Source organism: Bos indicus, chromosome 4 (assembly GCF_029378745.1).
Source record: "Bos indicus isolate NIAB-ARS_2022 breed Sahiwal x Tharparkar chromosome 4, NIAB-ARS_B.indTharparkar_mat_pri_1.0, whole genome shotgun sequence".
NCBI classification, from domain to species: Eukaryota; Metazoa; Chordata; class Mammalia; order Artiodactyla; family Bovidae; genus Bos; species Bos indicus.
Window position 1 is genome coordinate 15747408 of NC_091763.1, and position 26312 is coordinate 15773719.

At 41.3% G+C, this 26312-nt stretch overlaps 1 protein-coding gene across 3 annotated transcripts in view; it reads right to left on the reverse strand.

Annotated features, from left to right (window-relative positions):
- Positions 1-9133: 9133 nt before the first annotated feature.
- COL28A1 (collagen type XXVIII alpha 1 chain) overlaps positions 9134-26312 on the reverse strand; it is a 182566-nt gene continuing 165387 nt past the window's right edge. For 2 of the 3 annotated variants that reach the window (XM_070787527.1, XM_019959733.2), the window contains 2 exons: positions 15431-15632; positions 11184-11469 (listed from right to left, as the gene is read on the reverse strand). In XM_070787527.1, the coding sequence (XP_070643628.1) occupies positions 11297-11469; positions 15431-15632 (375 nt within the window). In that variant the 3' untranslated portion in view covers positions 11184-11296. Of the gene's footprint in view, positions 9957-11183; positions 11470-15430; positions 15633-26312 lie in introns of those variants that run through there. The other variant, XM_070787525.1, reaches the window with a different exon arrangement.

The following is a 26312-nucleotide window of genomic DNA, read 5'->3' on the forward strand; positions in this document are numbered from 1 at the left end:
CTCAACTACGTGCTCTGCCGGCACAGAGAACCTTTTTTGTAGTACTTAGCACATCATATATTTCACAGATTAATTTCAGTTTGACGTTTATATGACTCTTTTGTCTGTCCTCTACCAGAAAATAAGCTTCATAAATACAGAGACAGTGCCTGGCATATAGTAGTAGTAGCAGATAGTAACTGACACATGGATGAGTGAGTGAGTGAATGAGTGAGTGAATGTCTCTCTCTGCTTATTTTCCCAAGGTACTAAGGAATGTGCTAGATGGCATTTGGTTAAAAACTATTTAGGATGCACTAGCCCAGGACCAGGGCTTCCCAGGTGGCCACTAGTGGTAAGAACCTGCCTGCCAGTGCAGGAGACGTAAGAGACGCAGGGTCAATCCCTGGATTGGGAAGATCCCCTGGAGAAGGAAATGGCAACCTATTCCAGTATTCTTGCCTGGAGAATCCCAGGGACAGAGGAACCTGGCAGTCTACAGTCCATGGGGTCACAAAGCATCAGATACAACTGAAGTGGCTGAGCATATGAGCATGAGCCTAGGACCAAGAGATGCTACATGATTCAGTCATACTTGCCAGAAAGCTCAGCCCTGGCACTTGACAAGGAGATTTGCTTTTCCTTGCTGTTGTTCTCTGTACATATTCTTGTGGATGTGGGGAGCTGGAGTTTGGAGCAACACTCAAGCATTCCTGGATTCTTGGCATAATCCCAAATGAATAACCTCCATAACTACACCCAGTTTTTTTTTTTTTTTTTTTTGTCATTTAATGTAATTCTTTATGGAAAGAATTTTCTCTGTGCCTATAATAGAGCATAGCAGCACATGCTAAAAGATGAAGAATTTAAATCATTAACTTTGTTTTATCTTTTAAAATATAATTAATTATATATATATATATCCCATTAAGAAACAAAGTCATTAATATTAAATAAAACAGAATAATTTACGATTCTGTTTGAAGAAAGGATTCTTGGAGTTATTTTCAAATATAGAGATTCCTGGTACTTCTCTAAAATGTTTAATTAACTTATTGACTGGGAGATAGGTACAATAACCATTCTTAATTATTCTAACAGTCACAGGAAGGTAGAAATCTGTTATTGGCCTGCTTCTTTTACTCCATTATTGTAATATAATTACAATAAAACTTGAAATATGTGTTTACACCTCAGGAACAGGATACCCTAGAATGAGGGAAATGTAATAATATAACTTATATCAACATTATTCCCTATTCTGTCACTTTATTTTAGTGAGCACTAAGATTTATAACCAGGTCTTTCTTTCTCAAGGGCCTTCTTCTCTTCACCACCATGCATGTGTCTTTTTGCAGATAACCTCCCACTTTCTTTCTCTTTTTTAAAAAAATATAAATTTATTTATTTTAATTGGAAGCTAATTACTTTACAATATTGTATTGGTTTTGCCATACATCAACATGAATCCGCCACAGGCTACACACAGTTTTAACACTTGGCTTGCTGAGCGGCAGGCTGCAGGGAAGCAGAATATCAGGTGAGAAGATCAAAGCTGGGTGAGGTTTCTGGCAGCATTTAGAACTTGACATTGCATTCCTCTGAGCCACAAGGGCTGGGTTAGCTTCCCACAGAGCTCTAGCACAGCCTTTGGATTATGCGTACCAGGTATTTGGGGTTAGGACTGGACTGGTCTGTCTCCCAGGTTATCCTGTCTTAAGCTGCATTCAAGAATGATCTCTGAAGATTCATGCTGTGTCCTTGGACACAGTAACCTCTGGGATCCACATAGAGTATCATTTGTCATAATAGTCTCAGGATTGGTATGGTACATTGTTGGCCATGGTAATCTCTGGAGACTCATAAAGCATGTTCTTGGGCTCCTCAAATCACCATTGACCACTTGTTTTCAAGTTAAGTTTGTCCAGTTGGGTGCAAACTCAGAGGTGGCTTCAGTGATATTAGTAATGATCTATTTCTTCAGCTGGGTGGTAGATACACAGGTTTTTACATAATTATTTTATTTAAAACCTACTTATATGTAACATATGTGTTCCTTTGAATATATAAAATATCTCACAAGATAAGGAAATGAAAAAATAAGAAAAAAATAACATTAAAACTAAAGTGAGATTCCATTTTCAATCATCAGATGAGCACAAAGATTAAGTAACTGCTAAGACTCAATAAGCGGAAGAATTGCTGCTTTTGAACTGTGGTGTTGAAGACTCTTGAGAGTCCCTTGGACTGCAAGGAGATCCAACCAGTCCATTCTAAAGGAGATCAGTCCTGGGTGTTCTTTGGAAGGAATGATGCTAAGGCTGAAACTCCAGTACTTTTGCCACCTCATGCAAAGAGTTAACTCATTGGAAAAGACTCTGATGCTGGGAGGGATTGGGGGCAGGAGGAAAAGGGGACGACAGAGGATGAGATGGCTGGATGGCATCACCGACTCAATAGACGTGAGTTTGAGTGAACTCCGGGAGTTGGTGATGGACAGGGAGGCCTGGAGTGCTGCAATTCATGGGGTCGCAAAGAATCAGACACGACTGAACGACTGAACTGAACTGAACAGAAGATTCAATAATGGTGAAAAAGAGAAAAAGCAGATAAACTCATAAGTGGGGGGAATATAAATTGGCTCAATCTTTAAGGAAAGTCCTTTGATATACCTATCAAAAGTACATCCTCTTTGTTCTTAAAATTTCACTTTATGAATATACTGTATCAACATACGTACACAAAGACTAATGTGTATGGACCGTTCAGTGAAGCTTTAGTCATATTAACAGAAGACTGGTCACATTGAAAGGCCCAGCAAAGACGGACTGAATAAGTGAAATGAACTGCTGTGAAGATCTTAAGTCTAACACTGCTTTTCACCTGCTGACACAGAATAACTCCATAATGCTGGGTGAAGAAGTAAGGAAGAGAGAGGAGGAGGGAGGGAAGGGGGCAAAAAAAGGAATAGAGAGCCCAAAGAGGGACAGTGCCAAAGGGAAGTGAAGGGTGCTGTCAAAAACCAGCGACTGGTTGAGTAGAGCTGGATTGAAGATCACATATTAGGACCTGGAAGGAGGCAAATGAGCAATGTAAGTAGGAGTGAGGACCTGGAATACCGTGCTGAAAGGTTTGTTCTGTGTCTTGGAGAAGGTGGACAGCCTGTGAAGCATTTTACAGAGGGGAGTGGTTGGGTCACATTTACTGTCTCTCAGCAGCACTGGGGATAGAGATCAGAGGTGAGGGATCAGGTGGACGTTTAGAAGCAATGACAGACTCGGGGTGGAGAGATCAGGGAGAAACACGATGGACCAGATGCACTGAGCAACTGGACATGGGGAGTAAGGAAGAGGAGAGAATCTGGGATGTTCTCAGAGGCCAAACCAGGTCACCGGCTGAGTGGTTACGCCATTCAGAGAAATGGGGCCCAGAGGGACTGCTGGTTTGTGGCGAAGGCAGAGGGTGGCACAGAGCAAATGTAATAGGCTTGGCCTTCAGTGTTCACTGTGGGAAAAGCTCAAGGAACACTTAAAAATGTGAATGGCACAATTTTAATCAATTTCACTGTATCCATATTTTTCTAACAACCAAGTATGTAATACACTTCAAAGAAAGTCTGCATAAATTCCAATATTTATTTCTTGGAACACTAGAGATGAGACAATTACATAAGAATAAGGATTGTTGGGGTTTTGTTTTTGATTTTTTTTTCCCCATCAGGGACATGTTATGTTTTGTTTTGAAGAGTCAAAATCAAGCCTGAGCAGTGATTTATTCATAACAGAATCAATTTGAGAAAAATCCCAAATTGCAGAAACTGGCAATACCACAGCACTCTTCATTAAGATGCAAGAGAGGGATAACAGCCAAAGGAGAAGATAACTGGAGAATTCCAGTAGTACTTAAAAATAATTTCAAGAAACTGTGAGTGCAGAGTTAAAGGGCAAATTTGAAGGATAGTAAAAATAAAATTGTAAGCTTCAGTTAATTTCAGAGGGAACTAGGAAAGGAAGTCTCTATTTTGCTGTCTTTGCAATCCACAAGTCCTGATTTATTATTTAGAATTCCTACTGTGTAATTCTTGTTTTTCTTAGCTTCCCATGCCTTCTATTGACGTGGCAGTTACCTTAGGTCTATTTTATTCCACAGAAACATAATATTGTTTAGAACCAGGGTTGTGTTACCATGTTTGCACCTCCCCCTCCTCCAGGCACCCAGAACACCCATCGCAGGCTGGAGGGCATGCTCAAAACTAAGAGGATAGGATGCTAAAAGACCCTTGGAAATAGGAGAAGCTACTAAAAGCAGCTCAAAATGAATGAGGTCATACTGGCTATCCTGAAATAATAACACAGCGTTCTGAAAGGCTCCACAAGGTCAGGTTAGGAGTTTGTTGGCATGAAAGCCACAGGGGACATCCAGTTCAACTGGTGTAGTGGGAGTTGGTGTTACCTAAAGAATGGGCTGCCTGGGGAGGCGATCATTGTCCTGGCAGAAATGCTCACCCTAAGAATGCCCAGTCACCAAGAGTGTTTATCTAAAGGGTGTACGGAATAGAGCAGACACAGGATTAGAAGCCTCTTAGGATCCTTGACAAGTTTAAGAGTCCATATTTTCTCAGCCTGGCTACAGCAGTACTTAAAATTTCCTAACTTTCAGAGTTTGATATGACTTTTAATGAATTAGCTTAAATGAATGATTTTTCACACTAATTTACGAAAAATGATATGAAACAATGAATGCTTTTAGAAAGCAAGTCAGTCCTATATATACGTTTAATCAGAAATGCCATTCAAACGTGTGAAATATGATATTTGGGGCTCTTGTTTTAACAGTCAAACACATATTCAAAACATATTTTAGTGGTGTCTCACTAAAAGATATTATAAGGAGGGGGAAGCTTTTGGACACTTCAACAGCATTAATCCATCTTTGTTCTGCTGTTCATGAGAGATATTAAATTATAGCTTAGTAGACAAAAAAGGGCATAAATCATTGAACCTCTAAAATTTCAATCAAATAGTAGACTCTTTCCTGAGTGAGTGAGTGAAGTCGCTCAGTCAACTATGTCCGACTCTGACTCTTTGCGACCCCATGGACTGTAGCCCACCAGGCTCCTCCCTCCATGGGATTCTCCAGGCAAGTACTGGAGTGGGTTGCCATTTCCTTCTCCAGGGGATCTTCCTGACCTAGGGATCGAGCTCGGGTCTCCCGTATTCCAGGCAGATGCTTTAGCCTCTGAGCCACCAGGGAAGCCCAGACTCTTTCCTGAGACTGGCATAATTCAGATGTCTACTTGCTGGTTCTCAGCCAGGGTAGCTCCTCAGAATCACCCCTGGGTGCCCAGCCTCATCCCAGACCCGCTTAGCATGCATTTCTCTGACAGTTAAGGAAGCTAGGCATCGCTTCAGAGGTGTATTGGCCATCTTGTTTGATTTGCCAGCCCCTATCATTTTCCTACTTTTTACTTTTTATGTTTCTTTATTTATAGGATCTCTTGGTTTCTAAGCGACGTGAAACATGCAAGTACACGTTCTCTCATTCTTTCATGTGTTTAGAATGAACATTAAGACCAAAATCACCAAACTTCGACTTGTCGTTTTATAAATTTAGCATGCTCTTTAGATACCTGATGAAGTCAATTCTTACAGTCGGTGAAACTGAGATTTCAACTACATGAAAGTGATAGAAATGATGGTCTAAGATATTTTAACATTTCAGTGGAGGTTTGTCATTGTTATAGTTCTTGAATGTCATTGCTACTTGATAAAGTACTAAAAATGTCTCAATATCTTAGTTTAGAATGGAGACTTCTTTTGATACACATTTTGGTTTCAGCACATTGTGTACATAGTAGGTTCTTTTTTTACTTGAAAATGGAGAAACAAAATGTCATATAGCTCCCCCATCTCTATTGTCTTTTTAAAAATAGAAGTAAAATTGATTTACAATATCGTGTTAGTTTCAGGTGTATAGCAGTGATTCAGTTTTAGGTTGTTTTTTTTTTTCAGATTATATTCTATTATAGTTTTTTACAAGATATTCGGGTATAATTCCCTGTGCTAAACATTAAATCCTTATTGTTTATCTATTTGATGTATTGCAATTTGTATCCGTTAATCCCAGACTCCTAATTTGTCTGTCCCTCCTCCCTCTCCCCTTTGGTAACCATAAGTTTGTTTTCTATGTTGGTGAGTCTATATATAGATTCACTTGTATTATTTTTTATAGTCTACATATAAGTGGCTTCATACAGTATTTGTCTTTCTCTGTCTGACTTATTTCACTAAGCATAATATTCTCCAGGTCTATCCATGTTGCTGCAAATGGCAATATTTTATACTTTTTCGTGGCTAATTAATAATATTCCTCTGTGTGTGTGTGTGTGTGTGTGTGTGTATCACATCTTTATCCATTCATCTGTTCATGGGCACTTGGGTTATTTCCATATTAGCACTGTAACGAGATTAAAATGAAAACATGAATCATCATCTCTTTTCCACGGTTAATTCTCAGGTTGTTCCGTTCAGCCTCTTTGATTCTTTAGCCAGACAACATTCCCTCTGACTTCTTCCTTCATTTTGCTAATCATGGTTGGGGGAGAGGGGAGGAATATTCTGAATCTCAAAGGGCATGAGAGAGTAGTAGTTTTTACTTGTTGACATATGACTTCTCTCTTATTCTTTTAAACTGGTGTGATTTTCCCCAACTTTTTCTATTCCTCTCTTTCAAGGAGTTAATTATTTCTGTATGACTTTTATAAAGTGAGTTATAGTATTTCTTAATGTATTGAGTTCTTCATATGTGCCAGGAACTGGGGACACAGAGATAAACGAGGCACATCTTTGCTCCTAAGCTCAGAAAACAAGGAGATGGCACAGATGCTGTGATCAACAGAATAATGGGCGTGGCCATATCTATTCTCTGATCCCCAGAACCTTCCATGCAAAAGGACTTTGTAGATGTGATTAAGGTTAAGGACCTTGAGGTGGGGAGATTAGTCTGGATTATCCAGGGAGGGGGTGCTTATCAGATTACATTAGTCCTTGAAAGTAGAGAGCCTTTCCCAGCTGTATTCAGAGCACCAGAGAGATGGTAGTATGAGAAGAAGTCAACTGTTGCTGGCTTTGAAGACAGAGAAAGGGACCATGCACTGAAGGATGAATGTAGGACTCTCTAGAAACTGGGAAAGGTACAATCCATGGGGTCACAAAGAGTCAGACGTGACTGAGCGACTAATACTTTCACTTTCACAAGGAAACAGATTCTTCCCCTGATGCTCCAGAAGAAACGCTGCCCCACTGACATCTTGATTTTAGCCCAGTGGGACCTGCATCAGACTTCTGACCTCCAGAACTGAAACTACATTTGTGTTGCTTAAGCTGCCAAACTTGTGGTAAATTCGTTAAAGCAGCTGCTGCTGCTAAGTTGCTTCAGTCGCGTCCGACTCTGTGCGACCCCATGGACTGCAGCCTACCAGGCTCCTCCACCCATGGGATTTTCCAGGCAAGAGTACTGGAGTGGGGTGCCATCGCCTTCTCCGTTAAAGCAGCGAAACAGAAATAATACAGGTGCCTTCCACTGGGTGTAAGGCAGCTCAGACGGTGCTCAGGGTAGACTGGAAGCATAGGCAGGTGCTTCAGGTCTTCAGAGCTGAGCGTGGCCCGAGTGAGAGCGTTGAGGAAGTACCACCCAGGAGGATGCCTGCAAGTTGTCCTCAGAGTATTAGGATGTGGCCAGTCACACGAAGGAAGAGGAAGACATTTCAGACAAGGAGATGAACACCCAAGTTAATGCTCCAGCATGTTTGCGTATCAATTTCCTGTATAGGAAAAGTTGGAGGAGCTAGAAAAATAAACATAAGTAACTTCTGCTCTTGGGAAAATGGCAGGCTAGATACTCTGAAGGGTCTTTCTACTTTCCAACCACCATATGGTGACTAATATGAGCTTTTCAGTGCATTGCTGGGCCTCCAGGAAGTAAGAAAATACCCAAGTCTTCCATCTCGCAACAGTACCAAAAATGCACTAGTGGCCTCCTGTAGCTCAGACCCTGTCTCACACGGAGACAACTAAACAAAAGACGAATTAAAAACAGTCGCCTGGAAGTGACCAACGTGCTAATAGACTCGTAAGGAGCTGCTAGGTGTGAAAGTGGGAATCCAGAGAGGTGTACCCAGAACCCAGAGCAGGTTTTGTCCCGGTGAGTTTCCTGCCCGAGATAGGTGGCCGGGAGGCCAAACAGCATAAACAAGGGAAGAGTGCCAGTCAGGAAAGAAAAGATGGGCCAGTCGGCATTAAAATTGAGAACTTCTGTTCATCCAAAAAAAAAAAAGAGTAAAGTATAATAAAGGCAAGTCACAAAGATATTAGCAACACAAATAATGAGCAAAGAATTCAATTTCAGGATATATCAGGGGTTCCAGAAATTCAATAAGCAAAGACAGACAATCCAATGGAAAAATTTCCCCCAGTTATAAAGACATTTCACAGAAGCAAGAGCACAGATGGTAAATAAATATGGTAAGCTGTTACCAGAGACAGGCAATTTAAAACAAGGTACTGTTTTACACCCAGTATTAGCAAAATGAATAAGTCTGGCAATATTGTGTTTAAAAGAATATAAAGCAATGGGAACACTTATACACAACTGGCGGAAATTTATAATGAACTGGTTTAAACACTTTGGGAGAGAATTTGGTATGGCACACTATATTTGAATATTTATATATCTTGAAAGCGTTAGTTTCTCAGTCATGTCTGACTTTTTGTGACCCCAGGGACTGTAGCCCACCAGACTCCTCTGTCCATAGGATTCTCCAGGCAAGAATATTGAAGTGAGTAGCCATTCCCTTCTCCGGAGGATCTTCCCAGCCTAGGGATCGAACCTGGGTCTCCTGCATTGCAGGCAGATTCTTTATCATCTGAGCCACCAGGGAAGCCAATTCCCCTTTTGGGTATATAGCCTGAAGGAGCACTGGTACACATGAACCCAAAGCCATGTGTAAGAGCATTCATTGCAGTACTGTCGGGATAGTGGAAAATATTAGCTAGAAACAATTTAACACAGACAAGGCAGTGGTTGAATATGTTGTGATGTAGTCATACCAATATTATAAAACTGTGATAGGGAACATGTATGAATTATAATGTAATAACATACTAAATGACAAAGAATTACGTTTTATGAAACCATTTTTTTCTAGCTCAAAAAACCTAAAAAATTATTTAAGAATATACTTAGATATGGTAATACAGGGGTTAATTACAGTATTGAATGAAAGCAGTGAGTTGCAGAAGATCAGAGTATGACAGCATTTTTATAAAGTTCTAAAATAAGCGAGACTCTGTATTATTTAGAGATACATAGATTTATGTGGTTTTACATGTAAAATTACATAAAAAGCAAATGATCAACTGAAATGGTAAGCACAAAATTCAGGATGCGATATTCCTGCAGAAAGCAGGTGGTCGGGTTGATGAGGGGGCACACAGGAAGTCTGGACAGAATTGCTTACGTTTGGCTTCTTCTTTGATGTGCTCACTGGTGTCTATCTTGGTGTCATGTTTTTTAATTTACAAGTGTATCGCATATATTATTTCATAGCATCACATGCTGCATATTGAAAACTGAAGCTACACAGCACCGGTTTTGCTAAAGTGGCTGTGCTCCCGGCTCTTCTCCCTTAGGTGCTCTGCTGTGTACCCTTAAACCCAAATCAGGGCCACAGGCCTGAAAGAAGAGCAAAGGGTGTTGTGAGATAAGACATGCAAATGCTGTTTGATTTCAGCTCAGAACTAGGGATCTTCCCAGATCAGATGTTGTAAAATAAGGGAGCAGATCCTCCACTCCTCTGAAGGGTCATGTTTCAGTTTGCAAGCTCATTTTTCATCATCTGCTCTGTCTTTAAAATGCCCTGCTCAAGTTCATGTGGGCTTCAAGCAGTCCTTGGTTGCCAAGTGCCTTCCCATTCCACCCTGCAAAAATTGAAAGTTGCTTTTACACATTTTATTTTATTTTTAAACTTTATAATATTGTATTGGTTCTGCCATATATCGAAATGAATCCGCCACAGGCATACACGTGTTCCTCATCCTGAACCCTCCTCCCTCCTCCCTCCCCATACCCTCCCTCTGGGTCGTCCCAGTGCACCAGCCCCAAGTATCCAGTATCGTGTATCAAACCTGGACTGGTGACTCATTTCATATATGATATTATATGTATTTCAATGCCATTCTCCCAAATAATCTCACCCTCTCCCTCTCCCACAGAGTCCAAAAGACTGTTCTATACATCAGTGTCTCTTTTGCTGTCGCATATACAGGGTTATTGTTACCATCTTTCTAAATTCCATATATATGCATTAGTATACTGTATTGGTGTTTTTCTTTCTGGCTTACTTCACTCTGTATAATAGGCTCCAGTTTCATCCACCTCATTAGAACTGATTCAAATGTATTCTTTTTAATGGCTGAGTAATACTCCATTGTGTGCTTTTACACATTTTAAAGGAAAAGTAGAAAAAGTTCCTTTATCTTAATTACAATTGTTAAATATATAGCTTAAGCATACAACAAAGGCTTTTCTTCCAAATATGTTGGAGTGGGAAACAAGAGTTAATAAATTTAAGTCATTTTAATTCAGATTGATTTCTTAATCATTTTCAGGGCAAATAAAGCAAAAATCTAACTACCTACTCCACCCCTGGGGTCACTCATCTTCCAGAACCACTCCATCTTGCTGGGTTTCCCCCAAACAGGGTATCTTTCTTACCTTACCACCGTCTCTGCACAAACATACTCTCATCCCTTCTACTGCTCAAAACCAAGTTCTTCCCCACCAGCTACATTTTGCAGCAGGCAGGGGTTTTATGGGTTCAGGGCACTAAGGCAGGTGCTAAGGGACTGGGGGAGCCAGTGGGCGTAGGGTGGTCTGGGTGGGAGTTGCATGTGACATAAGACGGGCAAAGGAATTAATGGCAATCAGAACCACATTGCAGGTGTTGAAGTAGATAGAACATGTGTACTGAGGTTACATAGCCCGGGGTCAGGCCCCCCAGCTCTGCCACTTTTTATTTGGGTGACAGTAGAGTTCCTAAACTTCTGAGAGTCTCAGCATCTTCATCTGTAAAAATAGTTACTAATACCTACATCGCAGTGTGGTTGTAGGATTTGACTGTGTTTACAAACTGTCAGTGCTCAGTATACACTCAAATGCGGTGTTTATTTGCATTGGATGAATATTGAAATTACAGAGATTCTTTCTAGGCTTGTTGATAGAGACGTAGATTTGACTCAGTATGGGGTAATTTACTTGCTCATCCTTGAATGCAGATTTCTTCACACTCCTTTTCGCTGTTGAATCTATTTCCCGAGCCTTTACAGCCACTGAACCAAAAGCGAGCGCAGGAATTGACCTGTTTGTCATAATACCATCGAACCACATATTCACTACAGTTCCCTGGTTGTAGGGGTTCCAGACATCTAGGATCTAGAGTGAGAAAAAAATAGCCGGTTATTACAGGTTTTTCTTTCACTGAACAGTAAAAGCTTTATGAAGCTTTTTCTCTATGCACACTAACATACTAAGAAAGTGTGATTCTAAGTTAAGAAAACATTCCCAAATACCCAAAATATTTCCTCTACCACCTGAAACTTCACTTAAATATACATTCCCCTGAAAACGTTGAAGTTTTTGGTCTTCATGAAATCCCATTAAATGCTTATTTCCCTGAAAGCATAATACTGTGAGCCTTCTTTAGCTTATACTCTTGTGAGTCACCTTGAAATTATTTATTAGTTTTGATAGTTTTTGTGTGGAGATTTTAGGGTTCTCTGTGCCAGTATTGTGTCATCTGCCACTGTCATCTGAGTGACAGTTTTATTTCTTCCCTTCCAATTGGATATGCTTTATTTCTTTTTCTTGCCTGACTGCTGAGACTGGGACTTCCGGTAGTATCGTTAATAGAAGCTGTGAGAGTAGGCATCCTAGTTTGTTCCTGAATTTAGTGGAAAGGCTCTCATATTTTCACCACTGAGTATGTGAGTTTGCAGAAATGGCCATTTTCTCCTTGTTTTTTTTTTCCCAGTTGTGTTTGTAGTTCTTCTCTGATCATTTCATCTTATTTTTGCTTCTCTCATTGTGGTTTGATGACTTTCTTTTGTAGTATGCCTGGATTCCTTTATCTCAACATTTCTTTTAGGGTAGATTTCAGTTCAGTTCAGTTGCTCAGTCGTGTCCGACTCTTTGCGACCTCATGAATCGCAGCATGCCAGGCCTCCCTGTCCATCACCAACTCCCAGAGTTCACCCAAACTCATGTGCATCAGGCTGGTGACGCCATCCAGCCATCTCATCCTCTGTTGTCCCCTTCTCCTTCTGCCCCCAATCCCTCTCCGCATCAGGGACTTTTCCAATGAGTCAGTTCTTCGCATCAGGTGGCCAAAGTATTGGACTTTCAGTCTCAGCATCAGTCCTTCCAATGAACACCCAGGACTGGTCTCCTTTAGGATGGACTGGTTGGATCTCCTTGCAGTCCAAGGGACTTGCAAGAGTCTTCTCCAGCACCACAGTTCAAATGCATCAATTCTTTAGCGCTCAGCTTTCTTCACAGTCCAATTCTCACATCCATACATGACCACTAGAAAAACCATAGCCTTGACTAGATGGACCTTTGTTGGCAAAGTAATGTCTCTGCTTTACAATATGCTGTCTAGGTTGGTCATAACTTTCCTTCCAAGGAGTAAGCATCTTTTAATTTCATGGCTGCAGTCACCATCTGCAGTGATTTTGGAGCCCAAAAAAATAAAGTCTGACACTGTTTCCACTGTTTCCCCATCTATTTCCCATGAAGTAATGGGACCAGATGCCATGATCTTCGTTTTCTGAATGTTGAGCTTTAAGCCAACTTTTTCACTCTCCTCTTTCACTTTCAGTATTGCTTAATTCTTTTAGTTTTTGCTTGTCTGAGAAATTCTGTATCTCTCCTTCTGTTCTAAGTGGTAATATTGCTGCGTAGAGTATCCTAGGTTGTGGGTTTTCCCTTTCAGCCCTCTACATCATGTCACTCCCTCTGGCCTGCAAACTTTCTGCAGAGAAATCAGCTGATAGCCTTATGGGGATTCCCTTGTATATGACTCTGTTTTTTTTTTTCCTCTTGCTACCTTTAGATTTCTCTCTTTAACTTTTGCTATTTTAATTATAGTATGTCTTGGTGTGGGTCTGTTGGGTTCACCTTGTTTGGGACCCCCTGTGCTTCCTGTACCTGGATCTGTGTCTTTCTTCAGATTTGTGAAGTTTTCAGCAGTAATCTCAGCAAATGCATTTTTGATCCTCTTCTGTCCCTCCTTTCCTTCTGGAGTCCCTTTTGATGCAAATGTAGGTATGTTTGATGTTACCCCCAGAGGTCTCATATGTTGCATTTGTTTTTGTTTTTGTCTTTCTATCTATTGTTATGATTGGGCAATTTCCATTATTCTATCTTCCAAATCACTTACGTGTTCTTCTGTGTCATTTATTCTGTTCTTCATTCCGTCTAGAGTATTATTTATCTCAGTTATTGAATTATCTGTTTCACTTGTCTTCTTTATGGTTTCTAGTTATTAAAATGACTTGTATTCAGATCATTTCTCTTCCCTAATTAGCATTTTTATTACCAATGATTTGAATTCTTTATGTCATAAGTTGCTTATTTATGTTTCATTGTTTTTTTTTTTGGGGGGGGGGGGTTGCTCTTTTGTTCTTTCAATGGAGAGTAGTTCCTCTGCCTTTTCACCTTCCCTAACTGTCCCTGTCTGTGAATCTAGATGAGGCTGTTACCTGTTTTGGCTCTGAAGAGGTTTTCCTATGTGGGAGTGTCCCTGTGCGACCTCCATGTGCCCAGGGCCGTTTGTGGGAGAGCTGGATTTGATGTGGATGCCAGCCCCGTCTTTCCTCAGGGTGTCCTGACAGCTGCCATTTGGGTAAGGGAGCGGGGCTGGCGATGGAGAAGCTGGAACTGGAGCCGGCTGTGAGGCACAGCGTCTTCTCTGCTCAGTGGCTATCACCACCCTCGCAGGGGCAGGACCTGCTCCCAAGTTGCTGGAGTAGAAGCCCTGAGGGTCAGGCTTGAGCTGACTCTTCGCCCTTTAAAGTGTGTGTTTTTCCTTCTCCCTACTCTGGGATTTTTGCTCCAAAGGAAGAGAGTTCTGAAGCAAGTGGGGCTCGTGTGGTCTGACCATTCACACATCTGTAGTTTGGCTCAAAGGCACGCCACAGTCTCGTCTTTCCTGCTGTTGTGGCCACCCGAGATCTAGTGCTCGGCTGTAGCATGGAGTGGGTGGGGCTGGAATGCTCCCTCCTCTTGGGCTGGGGCATGCAGCAAGGTAGTCCTGGGGATTCAAGCAGCTGTGCTGCAGGCAGAATCTGGGCTGCTTCTGGGGGGCTGCTTGAATACAGGCCGACAGTGGCTGCTCTCTTTATATCACAATTTTCTTTTAAAAAGATCATCTTTTACAGAACAATAAAAACATGACCTTCTAATGTCAGTTGACAAGTTTTGGAAACACTTCCACTTCTCCAAAAAATATAAAAAATTAAGCTAAGTAGAGCTACAATAATAAAGCCATGTGTTAAATTCCTTTTTCTATTTCATGGTTGTCCTTAGTCCCTTGGTTAGTATTTCTTACGGAGAAAGTAATGCCAAGGTGGGAAAATTCCCCAAAAAGGCCAAATAGATGCTTGCTGCCTGATACTTGTGTTTTGCGCAATAGTTTACATGCTGTAAGCCTCATTTCTCAATAGCAGAACAAGCCCTTTCTCCATCTGCCATAATCATTTCCCCAGATTTGAAGTGTATCTCAACTAATTTATTTTCTAAAACTGACCGCTAACTTTGCCTCTTTGGCCAAATGGAAATGAGCAGTGGATTCTATCTCCCTCCAGTCTTAAAAAACAATAACTAAGTGATGTCTGTTTCAAGCCAACCTAAGCTGCTTGGGGACAATAAAATTGTCTCTCTTGCATGTTCTTTAGAAACTACGTATGTAGTGATTAATTTTTATGGATATTGACACCATAGACAATATGTTGGGGAATCGGAACGTAGATTCTAGCTTCTTTCTCTTTCTTCCACCCGGGGGTCAAAGCTTCAAATGTCTACAGTCGTGAAGGTTCCACGTAAGACAATAGGGGATGGTAGGAGCTATGGTGAACATGAGACCAGCATCCTCTCTAAAGGCATTCACATTTTAACAATAACAATAAACACTCTAAGACCTTTACAAGTTTTGATCAAATTTGTTTCACAACCAGCCTATTCTCCAATTCTATATATAATACAATGAAAAGCTTCTTCTGTCCTGCCTGTTTAGAATCAGAGCATGCTCCCTCTGCCTCTGGATGAGATTTTAAGGACCATCCTTTTGGTGCCTTATTATTACGGATACAGCAGCTGATGGACAGAAATCTCTTACCTTTGTGCACAAAATTTTCTGGCTCTAAGTTCGAAGTGGAACTCGGAGCTCCGGTTTCCAGGCCCTTTGCCTGATCCTCAGGAGGCCTGGGCAGTGGCCCCGGGATGGTGGCAGCCTCAGGTGAAGGAGTGGTGGCCGGGCTGGCAGCCCAGGTCCTCTCTGAAGGCTCATTCTCTCTGTCCTGGGCCCCGGAGACATGCACCTGCACAAAGAATCCAGAGCTTTGAAGCTGGTGATATCAAGTCAAGAAGGCGAGTTTGCTTTGGGGAAGATTTAAAGTCCAGCACTCCGGCTTCTCCCCAGTTTTTCAATGTTAGTTATTTCAGTAAAAGCTCAGGAAGTGATGCCTCGCCTCTATGTCAGGCATCCCCGAATACCTGAGTTATGCATTTTCTGACCACCTCATGCAGGTGTAAGTGTGTGTACGCGCGCGCGCGCGCGCACACACACACACACACATCCCGCTGCTAGGCACAAATGCTTTTCTTCTGGGCCTTTCAGAGAGATCTACCTGCAGGGCACAAAGCGAGTGAGTTTGAGAGGAGTTTCATCTTCATCCTTTTCTTAGTCAGTTGTATGAAGAGGGAAAATAATCACTATTTCTTTAACGTTTTTTTTCATGGCCTTTTCCTCTCTGTTTTCTAACACTAGAGAGCTTAACAATATATTCCAAAATCTCTACCACAAACTCAACCAATGTTGAGATTGGGAACTGGAGTGACAGAGGCCAATAATGCAGCTAAAATAAAAACAAGAGCATCACTTCTCATCTCATCCTATTATCTGGACCCAGCAAATGCCAAATGCTGCAGGATGTGTAGCTTCTAAGAAGTTCTGGGAAATGTATGCTAGCCAAGGAATGAAGGATTATAATTTCAAAAGCAAGTTTTCTGAACTAAGAATTCTAAGTTTCATCTAAATTTATGATATGTAATGAAACAAGAAAGAAAATATGTTTTAGTTTAAAAAAAAAAAAAAGTCACACCAGTTATTCTTGCCTACAGTTGCCCGGAGCTAGAACAATCTCTCATGGGTCCAATTAAGTTCTTTTTCTTTTCCTCTTGGATCCCAGCTACACGGAATTGAATGGATCATTTATTTCAGTCCTAGCACAGTGTGGCCATTTATCCTTGCAAGGCCCTCTCTTGTTTGTTTGTGTTTATTTGTTTATTTAAATAAGCAAACCTGTGAACTAGGTAAAGTTGTTTTTGCTGCTTTCTCACCTGTGGTTCGTGTCATCTTGTGACCAGAGCCAGCTGTCATCATTAGCTGCTCTCTGCCATCTAAGATGTTCCACCGCTTTTGATTCTGTGTACAAATACAATACTTTGGCCACCCGATGTGAACAGCCAGCTCATTGGCAAGGACCCTGATGCTGAGAAAGATTGAAGGCAGAAGGAGTAGAGGGCAACAGAAGTTGAAATTGTTTGGAGAGTACCACCAATTCAATGGACATGAACTTGGGCAAATTCTGGGAGATGGTGACAGAGGGAAGCTTGGCGTACTGCAGTCCATGGGGGTCACAAAGAGTTGACATGACTTGGCTGCTGAACAACAACAACATACACACACATACACACACACGCACACAGTGGGGAAGGGCTAGTTAACTTTATTACTCATGTATGTATATTTTTATGGCAATTAAGTGATTATCAGAGCAAATGTTTCCATTAGGACTGATCTGGTCATCAGCATATGTAAAGGGCACTCAATTCAAATGCCATAGTGGCATTTCACTAACCACAGACACATTTTTTGGTACAGATGGAGGTAAAACTGTGGGTCACTTGGCGTTCCTCTTTCTTTCAGAATGATCTTGTATATACCAGTGACAATTTGAATATGAACTTTGTTATATTCGTAGAACTAGAGAATTGTAAGATTAGGGGAAGCCTTTATCAGTACTTCATTTTCTACAGGGGAGTCTAAAGCACCAATTAATAATTAATGATCTAAAACTTCCCCCAAATTATTGGAAAGCTAGTGGCAAAACTAGAAATGCCTTTTTCAGGAAAGAAATACTGAGGCTTTTAGGTTTGTTTTTTTTTTTTTTAACTTGTATATATTTCATATTAAGCCAAACTAAGTTAAAAGCTTTGACTGAGAAGTAGTTTATCAAACATCACGAAGACAACAGACTTTAGGGCTACACTTGAGATATACTGTCGAGAGAGAATGTCCCTTTGAAGAAGTTCCCTAGACAGCGCAGTTCTCTTAAAGGAATAACTCAGCCCCAGTAGCCATCTCGTTCAAGCCTCATGGCCTCATAAGTTATTCTCTGCTTCTTGGAAGTCTAGGAGTGTATGCTTCTTTCTCAGTTACATCATCATGTGGGAATTTTGACTACTAGAGCATTATACCTCAAGTTCTAGAACAAGTGAATTTTTTTTCCATAAATGAGAATAATTTTATCTTTTGGCTCCAGGGGACTTCAGTTTATTTAAATAAATACATAATTGTTTGCCACTTTTATGACTTTCTTATTGCAAAAGCAAATGTGTTCATTGAAGGGAATTTACAAAATTCCCTGGACAAGCAACAGGAAGAAACTAGAAATCACAAGTGATTCCACCTCCCAGAAATAATTGTTGTTGACACTCAGATGGTTTATCCCCCACCCCATCTTTTTTTTTTTTTTTTTGATATGCATGTGTATTTTTTAAGAAAATATATACTGTATGTTGGTTTTCTGTTTTTTTTTTAAATATGTATTATGCTTCCATATATTTTACTGTGGCTCCATAACACCATTTTGAATACAGAATATACATAACTACAGTGGTAATTTTTAGCATTTAATTTGCTTTTTTTTTGTTTTTCTGTGAGAAGCTACATGGCTCATTCAGATCAAACAACACACATATTTGAACCTTCTGAGACAAAGTTCCCTCCAAAAATGTTTTACCAATTTGTATTCTCACTAGTAAGTGTCTTTCCTTAAATTATTACCATTTATGAGACATTCTGATTGGAAAAGGAGATAAAGCTTGATAGGTCCTTCAACTGATCTACATAGCCCTGCCAGCCTGTACTCCTACTACCCCCAGTACATCTGGCTCTGACCTTCCACTCCCTCCTCCTCCTCATTCTGCCTCAAGCTCTCAAAGTCAGCCTGCTTGCCCCAGCAGGAAGTGTTTGTCCCCAGCAGCAAAAGCCAGCCAGCACGAAGTTGCCCCGTCCAGAAGGTGCATGGTACCTTCCAGGGCTCCACGCTTGGCCCTGATCATGCAGAAGTTAACCTTTAATCCTATCCTCTCGATCATTTCTTATTTCACATGTGTAAATATCACTTCCCTGATAAGCCAAACCACATTTCTCTCTCTTTCTCTTTTTTCCCTTCCTTCCTGCCTTTGCTTCTTTATTTAAAATCTTTATAGCATGGAAGAGTAAATATTTGCCACTGGGTAAGTTCAGAATGAGTAAGAGAGAGAGACAAAAAGGGAGAGAGATGGGATTGGGGGACACTTTAGATTCATTATTCAATTCCTCTAGGCTTTACTGTTTATTTTATTTTTGGCTGTGCACTGCGTGGTATGTGAAATCTTAGTTCCCAGACTAGGGATTGAACCTGTGGCCCCTGTACTGGAAGCAGAGCAGAGTCCTAACCACTGGACCATCCGGGAATTCCCTCCTCTAGGCTTTAATGTCATCATTTTAAAATAGGGAAAGATTAGACCCTAACATAAAGCTCCACTATTTTGGCAACCTGGTGTGAAGAGCCGACTCATTGAAAAAGACCCTGATGCTGGGAAAGATTCAGGGCAGGAGGAGAAAGGGGCAACAGAGGATGAGATGGTTAGCTGGTATCATCCACTCAGTGGACATGAGTTTGAGCAAACTCCGGGAGATAGTGAAGGACAGGGAAGCCTGGCATGCTGCAGTCCATGGGGTCGCAAAGAGTCAGATACAAGTGAGCAACTGAACAACAATACCTTCCAACTCTGAAAGTGAGATGTGAGCAGCCCCAGATTTTACTGGTAGAATACACACCAAACTCATGATAATGGCTGCTTCTGGAGAGAAGAGGAGGAGAAAGAGACTCTAAAGGAAAATAACAAGGACTTTCTCTGAAGCAAGAGTGATGAACAAAGGGAAACACCGGTTATATCTGGGTGGTGGGCTTGCCAATGTTTGCTATATGCCTTCTCTGTTGTTATTATTTTTTTATAAATCTTAACCCTAAACACAACAAGCTGCCTCTCAGCTCTGCACATTTCTGCTCCTGCCATACACCGACCTGCCTTGGAGGAGACGAATGTTCCCAGCACCAAGCTGGGCACACACAGTAAAACACGGCAGAGGATCTGGGGCCTGTGAGGGCTGACACCTGGACGCTGGGCCTGCTCCGTGCAGCTGGACAGGCAGATGTGTAAGATCGGTCCCTTCCAGCCTCAGTGCAGATCTTTAAGGGGAGAAAACAGATTTCGAGCTGCATCCAAGAACGTGAACGGGTGACCTAAAGGAGGATTACTAACCAGACACCCACAATTCCAGAGCATCCTTTGGTTTCTGACTTCCAGACACTTTCCTCATAATTCATTACCCTGAACCTTGCTTATATTATAGACAAGCTCTTTGAACTTGAGCTCCTGTCTCCCCTGGACAGATGCCAATGATCAAGTACATTGGCTCATGTGCTCAGACTTAGCTTTTCCCAGAAGCGCAGAGCCACGTTGCTCCCAGGGAGCTGTGGGGCTCCTACACCTGCCAGCTGGCTCCACTGCCCATGCCTTCAAGGTATCTGGCTTCTAGGTTCTGACCTTGACTGGCCCTTCCTAGAAAATAGTGCTTCTTAGCCAGGTCTCTCGACACTCCAGCACTGAATACTCTGTCTGCATTTAAGGTTGCTGAGGACTGTGGGGAGCACCTTGAGTTTGGGCTGTGCCTCCCTGGATCGCCTGCAGTTTTCCTAGAGGTAAACTGCAGGATTTTATTCTGTTTAAGGCTTCTCATACATTAGTATAATGTCCTTCATTCTGGCATTGCCCAGGAAAGGTTGTTGACTGTTTCTAATGACATATTTTACAAAAGAATATTCTGGGAATAATGCCTTATTGTACAAGTGAGGAAGCTTTAAGAAACAGGTGATTCATGCAATGTTCGGCTGCTGTCAGATCTCATTTCTAAGATATCATTCATTGTGAAATACACTATAAAATTAAGCCTAGAAAAAGACCACAACTAAGTAGATGCATATTAATCTCTGAAATAACAAAGTAGGAGAAGTACAAACTTTGGAGACAAGGATTTAACTTCAGAATTGAAACTTGAGTCAGTCAAGTTTGCTGACTTCCAGATCTGGGGTATTATTTTCTAGATCAGTTTGCAATATGCTACTTTTTTCTTCTCCATAGGAGAGAAACATCTTACATACTGAGGCTTCTAAGTCTATGATAAGCAATATATGAGGTTTCCACAGGCACATCACCTGGAAATTCTAATAATTAGGTATTGTTCAGTTTAATTTGAGTTTTTTTGACTACCACAATGAGGGAGTATTAATTGTACTTTATAAACAAATAAATTATAGTATTGACCAATATAGCCATATCCGTATATGTGGCTTAATCAAGGCCACTTACAAAAACTAGGTCTGATTTCAGGAAATCAACTTAATTTTCATGTCAGTGGAGAAACTAAACTAATATTAGGCTTAGTCTCAAGTGTTTTGAAAGTTTAAAAAGTCTTTGTGTTTTGAAAGTATTGATTATGGCCTTTGAGTATGCCTGAATAGGTTACTTCATTCAATAATGAGTATAGGATGATTGAGCAACCTATAAAATTTTACTTGAATAAGACATATGGAGAAAATATAGATGCACCCAAATATTTGTCTTTTTCTTAATCTGCCATGGATGCTCAGTACCAAGTTAAGATATAGGCCATCACAGACAGGTTTTTAAGAAAATTCAGCCAAAATGGAATCATATGTATGAGAAATATTAACAATTCAATGATGTTATTTTTAAAAGGGCAAAAAAAATAAAATGACTCTATCAGCAAGTAATGGATAAACTGAAGAGTATATAGAAAAGAGAGATGTGATAAGAGTTTTGAGACCATATTATTAAATACTGATCAGAAATGATGAGGCCCTGATCTAAGGCAGTAGAGATATTAGTGAGGAGAAAAGAGTTGAGAACATAGGTCAAGGGGTGATAACAGACCAGAGATGACAGTTCCAATGAGTGTGAAAGAAACAGTGAGAGCAGAGCTCCAGGTGTGGCTCAGGTTTCTTGCTCGATACCCAGCTGGTTGGAGGGACCATACTATATGAAGGAAATCTACTGCTGTGTTCAGCATGGTGAACACATTTCACATTGAGTGCCTGCAGGACACCCAGAAGATGATGTACACAGACAATCAAAATGTGTATCTGGGACCCAGGAGAAAGGCCTGGAGTGGGGCTGCAGATTTGAGAACTGTTAGCACACATGGCTTTGAAACTTAGAGAATATGGAATAAGAGAAGTAGGCCAAGAACAGATCTCAGAAAGATTGAGTTTAATGCTAAGGGGTAAACAGAGAAAGAAAAACCCCAAAAGCAATTGAGAAAGAATGCTCAGAAGGAGGACCGGGAGAAAGAGGACTTGCAAAATCAAAAATCAGCAGTGACAGGGTGATATATGCAAAAGAGAAATCAGGTAAGAACAGGATGATAAGGATCTAGCAATGAGAGGGTTGTTGGTGACTTTTGCAGCAGCAGAGCTTCAGTGACACAGTCGAGGCAGCAACCTTACTTTGGAGGGCTTCCCAGAGGAATGGAAGTGAATGGAAGTGAGGAAACAGAGCGAAAGCCAGGGGGAGATGGGGAGGGTGCAGGTGGGGACGTGAGTAGCAGAGATTGGCCTGTGGAATAACTTTATTATATAAAGATAGAGATAGGATAGAATCACAGTTGACATAAGAATTATGGATTAGGGAAGGTTTTAGATGGGAGAGTCTGAAGCCTGTTTGCTGCCTCTGGGGAAGGAGTTGGAAGTGTTGCCAGGGAAGGACACCACAGGGAAGGAAGGTCCTGGTTTCAGAAGAGGCAGAAGGGAATAGATAGGCCCCAGAGCACAGTAGGGGACAAGTGGGTGCCACATCAGAGTGGAGGTGAGAGTCCACAGTCAGGTCTGAGAGAAAGGACACGTCCAATTCCAGCATCAAGGCAGGACCTGCCTAGGGCTGCGGTTCTCAGAATACTGTCAGTGGAACCCTGGTTTCAGAGTGGCCCTCTTTATTTTTCAATTAATTTTTACTGGCGTAACACTTTACAGTGTTAGTTTCTACTGTACAGTAAAGTGAATCATCCATAAGACATATATCCACTCCCCTTTGGATTTCCTTCCCATTCAGGTCACCACAGTGCATTGAGTAGAGTTCCCTGTGCTATATAGTATCTTATCATTAGTTATCTATTTTTATACATAGTATCAATAGAATATATGTTTCAATCCCAATCTCCCAATTCCTCACGTCCACCCTTTCCCCGTTGGTGTCCATATATTTGTTCTCCACGTCCGGGTTTCTATTTCAGCTTTGCACGTAGGGTCATCTATACCATTTTTTTAGATTCCACATATATGCGTTAATATAGGGTATTTATTTTTCTCTTCCCAACTTAGCTCTGAATGACAGTCTCCAGGTCCATCCATGTTTCCACAGATGACCCAATTTCGTTCCCCTTTATAGAAGTGGCCCTCTTTAGAATGGATCTTGAGATGGAGTTAGAACAAGTAAGCGTTGTGGGGAAAGGAGAGTAAGAGATCAAAGAGGTAGACTGAAAATAGAGATGAAGATCTTTGAGCAGCTTACGTGATCATGGCAGAAGGGGAGAACTGAGGCCAGTGGCATGGGGACGAGGGATAGGGTCTCTCTAACAGGATACACAGAGAGGGCGGGCAGCTAGTGGAGTCAGCCTGCTGTATTAGCTTTTTGTAATTGACTTCAGTACAGAGCATCCATTACTTCCACGGAAATGAGGAAGCTGTATGCTCAGCTTAAGGCTGGCACTGGACTATGCATCAGGACCACATCATATAAAAGGAGAGGACTTGGGGCTCCCCCCTGCCTCCACCCTCTGAACACCCCATGCAGGAGCTACTCAGAGGGCCTCTTCCCACACCAGCTTGACTGACTTCCCTAGGTTGCTATGGAATCAGTCATTCTTCATAGGAATCCCACAGCCTCCTTTCTACAGAGAGGGAAAAAAAAAAAAAAAACCTTTGCTGCCAGTTACCTAAGTGGTTTGCAATCTGGGAACAATTTTTCATCTTACAAAAAAGGAGTTTTGTGGAAAAGGTAGACAGGGCTTCTTTCCTTTCTACTCTTTCAAGGGGAAAAAAAATCTGAAATCTTGTTACAAGAAACTGGCTCCAGCGAATGGGCCCTGTGCACTGACATTATTTATTAATCCATTTAGAATGACAAACAGTGACTTCATGCAGGAAATTCATATACTTGTTTGCCTAGTGGTCCATTACTGGTTATGGCCACTTGGTCTGATTAAATGATGTTTACTTGATTTGATTGCCCTGCTCCAGTTTATATCCAGGAAATCTTTCTCCAGCTGGCCACACCCTGAAACAAGGAAAGAACATGAAGTGCCAACATTGTTAGTCCCATAAAAGATAAGGATTTCTTATGTATACAGTCTTTTGAATCGCAGTATAATTGATGACTTTCCCTAAAGAAAATCTTCAGATTTCTTTTTTAGCCTAACAGTTGGTATAGCCTTCATTTGGTCCTTACGTATTTATTGAGCATCTACTGTGTACAAGATGAAGCACAAATCTAGGTCCCAAGAGACACAAAGTTTAATTAGATACAAATGTCCTCAAGGAATTCAAATCCATTAGGAAAGTTAGGGTACCTGCAAAATTCATTATTAACGATGTAAAATGTGATAGAGTTCAGAAGAAAGTATAAGCTTTCCTGAGATTTCAGGAGAGAGACAGAATAGAACGAATGATGTACATGTCTCGTTTCCTAAGACTGCCCAAAAGGGCAACACAGCAGGAACTGCCAAAGCTTTATGAACTTAGCAGAACCTTGGAAATCCTTCTGCTTTCTATATTTCACAGCACATCTGTTTGTAGGTATTTAGTATACATCATGTTCATTACACAATTAGATAAAATAGTTCAAATGCAAGTCTTTCTTGACTTGAGTCAATCCATTGGCTTACACCACTCACAAAGGAGTAAATAACTGATAACAGATTTTCCTCTAAAAAAATGGATTTTTGCTAGAAAGGAGAGGAAGAAGAAACACTGAGCTTGGTATCTTAAGGAGTGATAAAAGGAAGACAACAGAGAAGGAAATTAGAAACACAAAAAGGACTTCTGACATCATTTATTTTGCAATATTGTCTAGGGTAGGCTTGGGAACAAACTGAGGATTGGAAGGTTTTGACAGATTCATTTTACTTTGGAGGTTTCAATACTATAATTATACTTTTAGATAAAGCATGTGCATTCACGGATATATAAATATGTTTTTGTATTTATGAGTGTTCCCTGGTGGCTCAGACAGTAAAGAATCTGCCTGCAATGCGGGAGAGCTGGGTTTGATCCCTGGGTTGGGAAGATCCCCTGGAGAAGGGAATGGCAACCCACTCCAGTACTGTTGCCTGGAGACTCCCCTTGGACAGAGGAGCCTGGTAGGCTACAATCCATGGGGTTGCAAAGAGTCAGACATGACTGAGCAACTAAGAACATACATTATATATACACATGACAGATCTAAGTGTGAATATAAATGCATATATGTTTGTTCAAATTAAATGTCTATTAGGATCATTCATTTTTAAAAATTCAGCCTTACTTTAGTGCTTCTGCAAAGAGAGCCAGGGTGAGAAGGCATAGATTCAAGAGAGACTATCCAAGTTCAAGGTCATTACAAACTCCCATTAGGAGTTCATTACAAGCTCCCACTCTCAGTAAGAAGCCCCATAGGGAGATCCAACTGATGCCCACCAGGTAACTCTTGGTGCTGTAAATCTAAGCTATTTTGGATGTACTCTTCTCATGCTCTCCCCTCCCCAGCTACTAGAATGCTTCCTCTGCCATAATCTAGTAACGTCACTTGTCTCTCAGGGCGTCTAACTTCCTGGGTCACAACACCAGAGTCACAGGGTCTTCTTGCTGCCCCTCATTCTGTGTCATTGCCTTGAATGTCCCTCTGCCACCTCCACTTTGGCACAGATTAAGCCCATTATTTTCCTTCAGAGAATCCTACCCCTACCCTGCCTGCTACATTCTCCATCTCAGTGGATGTTTCAGTCTACCCCATCTCCAAGCTAGAATCCAATCATCATCCCCAAGCCCTCTTCCTAACCTCCACTGACTCTCCAATTCCTGTTCTTTCTACCCAGAAATGGCTTTCCAATCCATGCTTCCTTTTATTCTGGGGCCCCTGTCTTAGTTTAAGGCTTTATTATCTCTCACCTGGACCGTTACTCCTCACATCCCAACCTCCAGTCTCCTCTCCTCCTCCTCCTCCTATTTATCTTTCACCCTGCAACCAAATGTGACTGTACGATCCTTGTTTTTAAAACTCCTCTGCTTTCTTCTGGTTGCCTGGCCTATGGAGGAAGTTCAAGCTCCTTAGTTTGACACATTTATAATTAGCCCTCAAATTATTTGTCCAGTTTTAACTCTCACCCTTTTGCAGGTACACCTTTGGCTCCAGTTAGACTGAACTTGTCCTAATTTCTTAAATGCCATTCCCTATGGATTCCCCCTTTGCCCCTACATGTTCCTTCTTCTTGGAAATACCCTTCCCCCTGCTCTTGCCTTGAAGAACTCTTCAGTTCAGTTCAATTCAGTTCAGTCACTCAGTCGTGGCCAACTCTTTCCAACCCCATGAATCGCAGCATGCCAGGCCTCCCTGTA